Here is a 7,947-nt window from a genome sequence, read left to right as displayed (position 1 = left end):
TCTCATTCATTCCTTCATGATGGAGGTCTCATAACAACAAACACTGTCAGATCTCATTCATTCTCATGATGGAGGTCTCATATACAAACACTGTCAGATCTCATTCTCATGATGGAGGTCTCATATAACAAACACTGTCAGATCTCATTCATTCCCTCATGATGGAGGTCCTCATAACAACAAACTGTCAGATCTCATTCATTCCCTCATGATGGAGGTCTCATAACAACAAACACTGTCAGATCTCATTCATTCCCTCATGATGGAGGTCTCATATAACAAACACTGTCAGATCTCATTCATTCCCTCATGATGGAGGTCTCATATAACAAACACTGTCAGATCTCATTCATTCCCTCCTGATGGAGGTCTCATAACAACAAACACTGTCAGATCTCATTCAATCCCTCCTGATGGAGGTCTCATAACAACAAACACTGTCAGATCTCATTCATTCCCTCATGATGGAGGTCTCATAACAACAAACACTGTCAGATCTCATTCATTCCCTCCTGATGGAGGTCTCATAACAACAAACACTGTCAGATCTCATTCATTCCCTCCTGATGGAGGTCTCATATAACAAACACTGTCAGATCTCATTCCTCATGATGGAGGTCTCATATAACAAACACTGTCAGATCTCATTCCTCATGATGGAGGTCTCATATAACAAACACTGTCAGATCTCATTCCTCATGATGGAGGTCTCATAAAAACAAACACTGTCAGATCTCATTCATTCCTCATGATGGAGGTCTCATAACAACAAACACTGTCAGATCTCATTCATTCCCTCATGATGGAGGTCTCATAACAACAAACACTATCAGATCTCATTCAATCCCTCATGATGGAGGTCTCATATAACAAACACTGTCAGATCTCATTCCTCATGATGGAGGTCTCATATAACAAACTCTGTCAGATCTCATTCATTCCTTCATGATGGAGGTCTCATATAACAAACACTGTCAGATCTCATTCATTCCCTCATGATGGAGGTCTCATATAACAAACACTGTCAGATCTCATTCCTCATGATGGAGGTCTCATAACAACAAACACTGTCAGATCTCATTCATTCCCTCATGATGGAGGTCTCATATAACAAACACTGTCAGATCTCATTCATTCCCTCATGATGGAGGTCTCATAACAACAAACACTATCAGATCTCATTCAATCCCTCATGATGGAGGTCTCATATAACAAACACTGTCAGATCTCATTCCTCATGATGTAGGTCTCATATAACAAACACTGTCAGATCTCATTCATTCCTTCATGATGGAGGTCTCATAACAACAAACACTGTCAGATCTCATTCATTCCCTCATGATGGAGGTCTCATATAACAAACACTGTCAGATCTCATTCCTCATGATGGAGGTCTCATATAACAAACACTGTCAGATCTCATTCATTCCCTCATGATGGAGGTCTCATAACAACAAACACTGTCAGATCTCATTCATTCCCTCATGATGGAGGTCTCATATAACAAACACTGTCAGATCTCATTCATTCCCTCATGATGGAGGTCTCATAACAACAAACACTATCAGATCTCATTCAATCCCTCATGATGGAGGTCTCATATAACAAACACTGTCAGATCTCATTCATTCCCTCATGTTGGAGGTCTCATAACAACAAACACTGTCAGATCTCATTCCTCATGATGGAGGTCTCATATAACAAACACTGTCAGATCTCATTCATTCCTTCATGATGGAGGTCTCATAACAACAAACACTGTCAGATCTCATTCATTCCCTCATGATGGAGGTCTCATAACAACAAACACTGTCAGATCTCATTCATTCCCTCATGATGGAGGTCTCATAACAACAAACACTGTCAGATCTCCTTCATTCCTCATGATGGAGGTCTCATAACAACAAACACTGTCAGATCTCATTCATTCCTCATGATGGAGGTCTCATAACAACAAACACTGTCAGATCTCATTCATTCCCTCATGATGGAGGTCTCATATAACAAACACTGTCAGATCTCATTCATTCCCTCATGATGGAGGTCTCATATAACAAACACTGTCAGATCTCATTCATTCCCTCCTGATGGAGGTCTCATATAACAAACACTGTCAGATCTCATTCCTCATGATGGAGGTCTCATAACAAACACTGTCAGATCTCATTCCTCATGATGGAGGTCTCATATAACAAACACTGTCAGATCTCATTCCTCATGATGGAGGTCTCATATAACAAACACTGTCAGATCTCATTCCTCATGATGGAGGTCTCATAACAACAAACACTGTCAGATCTCATTCATTCCTCATGATGGAGGTCTCATAACAACAAACACTGTCAGATCTCATTCATTCCTCATGATGGAGGTCTCATAACAGCAAACTGTCAGATCTCATTCATTCCCTCATGATGGAGGTCTCATAACAACAAACACTGTCAGATCTCATTCATTCCCTCATGATGGAGGTCTCATAACAACAAACACTATCAGATCTCATTCAATCCCTCATGATGGAGGTCTCATATAACAAACACTGTCAGATCTCATTCCTCATGATGGAGGTCTCATATAACAAACACTGTCAGATCTCATTCATTCCTTCATGATGGAGGTCTCATAACAACAAACACTGTCAGATCTCATTCATTCCCTCATGATGGAGGTCTCATATAACAAACACTGTCAGATCTCATTCCTCATGATGGAGGTCTCATATAACAAACACTGTCAGATCTCATTCATTCCCTCATGATGGAGGTCTCATAACAACAAACACTGTCAGATCTCATTCATTCCCTCATGATGGAGGTCTCATATAACAAACACTGTCAGATCTCATTCATTCCCTCATGATGGAGGTCTCATAACAACAAACACTGTCAGATCTCATTCAATCCCTCATGATGGAGGTCTCATATAACAAACACTGTCAGATCTCATTCCTCATGATGGAGGTCTCATAACAACAAACACTGTCAGATCTCATTCATTCCCTCATGATGGAGGTCTCATAACAACAAACACTGTCAGACTCCCGGGTGGCGCAGTGGTCTAGGGCACTGCATCGCAGTGCTAGCTGCGCCACCAGAGTCTCTGGGTTCGCGCCCAGGCTGGGCTGGGTTCGTGCCCAGGCTCTGTCGCAGCCGGCCGCAACCGGGAGGTCCGTGGGGCGACGCACAATTGGCATAGCGTCGTCCGGGTTAGGGAGGGTTTGGCCGGTAGGGATATCCTTGTCTCAGTATGTAAAAAAATGTAATAAAATGTATGCACTCTACTGTAAGTCGCTCTGGATAAGAGCGTCTGCTAAATGACTAAAATGTAAATGTAAATGTCAGATCTCATTCATTCCCTCCTGATGGAGGTCTCATATAACAAACACTGTCAGATCTCATTCATTCCCTCATGATGGAGGTCTCATAACAAACACTGTCAGATCTCATTCATTCCCTCATGATGGAGGTCTCATAACAACAAACACTGTCAGATCTCATTCCTCATGATGGAGGTCTCATAACAAACACTGTCAGATCTCATTCCTCATGATGGAGGTCTCATATCAACAAACACTGTCAGATCTCATTCAATCCCTCCTGATGGAGGTCTCATAACAACAAACACTGTCAGATCTCATTCAATCCCTCATGATGGAGGTCTCATATCAACAAACACTGTCAGATCTCATTCCTCATGATGGAGGTCTCATATCAACAAACACTGTCAGATCTCATTCCTCATGATGGAGGTCTCATAACAACAAACACTGTCAGATCTCATTCATTCCCTCATGATGGAGGTCTCATAACAACAAACACTGTCAGATCTCATTCCTCATGATGGAGGTCTCATATCAACAAACGCTGTCAGATCTCATTCATTCCCTCATGATGGAGGTCTGAAATCAACAAACATTTATCCAATAAACGAAGATCCTTATCCGATCCCAACTGCTGTTTCTAGTGTATCAGTCCCGTCAGTCCACGAGCTTGCTTGTGTGTTTAGATGTCGCCCAGCTCTGTTATTATTTGCTCCACATAAAAATCATTAATTTAGCCATTACAGAGCTGTCACTCACAGCACATGTGCATATTTACACCCCGCCTTGAGCAGTGTGGCTGGCTAATGCCTTTGGTTTGAAAGTCAAACAGTGAAGTGCTTTAGGAAGATAGATATTATTATGAGGTAGTGAGGGAAAAAACTGAAAAAGAGCATGACAAACAAAACAAGTTCCCCCACTGTTCTGTGTTATCCTCTGATGAGATTGTGAAGGATTAGGTCTCTGGGGGGAATGACTCCCGTCTTTAAAACAGTTTATATCCAATAATAAATGATCTCCATCAATCTGGTCCTCCACAGTCTGATGGCACTGGGGGGACAAACTCGATTTCTGTAATAAATATTTATCTTTCTTTCTCTACCCCCTCATCTGTTGCCACTTGTCCCCTTCTTTTTTCCAGGAAGCAGCAGGCTTTTAAATATATTGGGTCAACTCTTTCTCAGGTCCCTCGTGAGTTGGGAGCTGGAAATCGTATTACCCAACAGGCTCGGTGTCAGACTTGTATTGTTCTTTTTTAACCACTGAAATTCCATTTGGTTGGAAATAACGGCTGATTAAATTTGCACACACATATTACACACACACACACAACATTAACAGTTCAGAGGTTGAGTCACTGACTAACGGTGCTAAAAAGGAATGATGGTGTCCGTGATGGTACACGGGCCCGTTCCTTATCAAAACACGACAAAGCCAGGGGCCTCCCGAGTGGCGCAACGGTCTAGAGGCATCACTACAGACCCAGGTTCGATACCGGGCTGTGTGGCAGCTGGCAGCAACCGGGATACCTATGCATGAGGCGGCACACAATTGGCCCAGCATCGTCCAGATTAGGGTATGGTTTGGCCGTCTGGGACATCCTTGTCCCATTGCTCTCTAGCGACTCCTTTTGTCGGGCCGGGAGCATGCACGCTGACTTCGGTCGCCAGCTGTACGGTGTTTCCTCCGACACATTGGTCTGGCTGGTTTCAAGATTAAGCGAGCAGTGTGTCAAGAAACAGCGCGGCTTGGCGGGGTCGTGTTTCGGGAGGACACATGGCTCTCGACCTTCACCTCTCCGAGTCCGTATGGGAGTTGCAGCGATGGGACAAGACTGTAACTACCAACTGGATATCACGAAATTGGGGAGAAAAAGTGACAAAAACTACAACAACAAAAAAAATTGAATAAAATTTAAAAAACACCACAAAGCCACTAGTCAACAGGCATCACAAAGCAAGCTTTTATTTCTGTCCCTTGTCGAGGCATGCTATAACCTCCAACTTAAATACTGAGTGGACTAGTTTCTTGAATGTAGTCTTGGTTGATTACAGTAGTTAGTGTCTGTACTGTGTACCTGATCCAGGTGTAGGAGTGAGACAGACTGACTGTGTGAGCTGATACAGTATCATAGTGATCCTGTCGGGATCTTCCAAACGGTAACATAAATCCCCATTGATCGAGTTCAGTCAGGTCCAATTACAATGGTGTTTGTAGAGCAGGCCATCACTCTGTTATCATGCCTGGACTGAAAGTGACAAATCTCATCCTGTCTGGGTTATGTCTCGTGAGGTCACTCCAACTCATGGTTTCTACTCAAATCAACATGTTTTGAGGTAGAATATGAGTCTGTTCCTGCATGTTCTTGCCTGTGTCTTTGTGTGTGTGTCTGTTCGTACGTGTCCAAAAAAATGATGCAGTCATATTTCACCAACGATCCCAGACAAATACACACAATGACGTCTTGGAGGTCCTAAGCCATACACAGTGTGGGACATGGCGTGCTGCTGTGATGGGGAACCTAGTGGTAGCCAATAATAGCTGTGTAGCCTTGTCCTGTATTGTAGAAGCTAAGAGCAGCCCGACCCAGCAGGCGGAGATGAAAGGGAAAGGCATCTGCTGTAGCCATCAGCATTAAGGTCTGATTTACACCCTCCTGGCCCGCTGCCTGTCCTCTCCACTCCATAGAGACACCACCAGCACCGCTGCCACAGCACCGGGTCACAAAATAACATTTGGTTTCCTTAACCTCTCTAATGCATGCAATTACATGGATCCTTAGGGTTACAGATACACAAGAAGGCCAGAGTCCGAGCTACATGCGGAACAGAATAGAGCTTCTGGTCAGAGAGAGAGCGAGAGAGCGAGAGAGCGAGAGAGCGAGAGAGCGAGAGCGAGAGCGAGAGAGAAAAACAGAAAAGAGAGGTAGAAAAAGAGAGAGAGTCTGAAGAACATCCTGCTTCTATGGGTCAGTAGGGACACAGTAAACCAAACACACTAGAACATCAAGTGTAAATCTCACACAGACTAGCGATGTCATGTAGAAGGAGTGGTGTGCATGCTCTAGTACCTCTCAGGTAGTAGGAGTCTCCGGACTGCAGTGGGAGGGTCAATCCAGGGGTGTGGATGTCCCAGGCCACCTTTAGACCAATCCTCCAGCAGCCCTTCTCTGTAGGACCCTCCTCCGAGCTCACACCTGCTAAACACAAACACTCCCACCACTTAGGTCAGTCAGATCATAACCAAATATACAATAGGAGACAGGGCATATTGTTACATTATCTCTCAGTACAACTTGTGTCTTCATCACAGTTTCTGTACAAGAGGACAGCCTTTAAAATAAAAGTATTTGATGTTAGGTAGCTTGTGTGTGTAGGGGCAGCAGACAGACAGGGTAGTGGGGACTATTCTCCTCCCATAGCCAGTCTCTGAGCCTCTCACCCAGCCTCTCCCTGTCTGTCCTCCATCCGAGGCATGGTGAGAAAACGAGATCTACCCAGCCCGTTAGGTCCACACCCTTCAGCATAAATCAATACTAAAGTGTTCCTGGGCCTCTCTCAGCCCCACGGCAAATCAGGTCTTTTCCTTTGCTCAGCAGAGGATAAATAGTAACTTAATTTCCAGCCAGTACTTTCTGAGAGAGCCGTTAATGACACTGCTCCTAAAGGACCCAGGATGGGAATGGTGTTGGAGCTGGAGTAAAGAGCATTGTGGTCTTTCCAGCCGGAAAACACTCTGCCGCCAAGCCAGATACCTCCGGATGAGAGCAGCTGGGTGACTCTAAATAAAACCATTCTGAAACACCAGAGCCTTGGGAAAAAGAGACAAATACTAGACTTCTCCCAGACCTGACATGAAAACTAAGCGTGTCAAAAGAAAGACAGGTGTCATGCAAATAAACATGCTTAGAAGGTTACTGGTTACTGTACGTACCAGACTGTGTGATGCAAAACAGCTCAATTATTGAGTTGAGAAAGAGAGAGAGAGGGGCTTTGTCTGTGGCGCAGCCGAGAACAATGGAGAAACAACATGGGCCCCCTCGTAAAAAAACAACATTCCGCATGGTAACAATTCCATCTCTGTGGTTCTGGGAGTATTCAGAACGATCTGGCCCAAAGTGAACATAACATTTCTTGAGTAATGCACAGCGGGGTTAGCGAGCAGTGCTGCTAAACTTTGTCAGGTTTGCCTGTGAAGTCTGGTGCTGTGGGGTCAGTTTGGCCTACAAAGGAAAGGCACAGCTGCAGATAGAACAGTCTACCTAGACTACAGCCCCGGCCGGTCGGTCCTGTGCTGTTTGAAGCCAGCGTTCCCAGGGGTCAACGGTCACATGGGTCAGAACAAATCATCTCCACAGTCTTCTACTCTACGGCAGATGGTTCTGTTTAGCCAATCCCTCTGAAATGATGTCGGCCCGCTGCAAAGATGAGATGTGGTTGTGAACTGTATGGCCATGTGAAAAGGGGATCGTGCATCTTGATAGTAAAACAGAGTACATATTTGATTTAAAAATATGATCATGATCGATCAATCAATGAATGAACTCCATCAAAAAAGATACACTCACATCAGCCCTATAAAATCAGGCCGAGACCCACTATGATAGAACATCTAGGCTAAACACTGCC

The 7,947-nt window shown here is 44.3% G+C and overlaps 1 protein-coding gene across 1 annotated transcript in view; it reads right to left on the bottom strand.

Moving 5' to 3' along the window:
• LOC120052815 (alpha-ketoglutarate-dependent dioxygenase FTO-like) overlaps positions 1–7,947 on the bottom strand; it is an 87,233-nt gene that overhangs the window by 51,855 nt on the left and 27,431 nt on the right. Inside the window, exon 4 of the mRNA XM_038999983.1 lies at positions 6,390–6,515. Coding sequence (XP_038855911.1) covers positions 6,390–6,515 — 126 coding nt within the window. The remainder of the gene's footprint in view (positions 1–6,389; positions 6,516–7,947) is intronic.

This window comes from Salvelinus namaycush, chromosome 1 (genome assembly GCF_016432855.1).
Source record: "Salvelinus namaycush isolate Seneca chromosome 1, SaNama_1.0, whole genome shotgun sequence".
Classification (NCBI taxonomy): Eukaryota; Metazoa; Chordata; class Actinopteri; order Salmoniformes; family Salmonidae; genus Salvelinus; species Salvelinus namaycush.
This window is presented reverse-complemented; position numbering and strand designations above follow the sequence as displayed.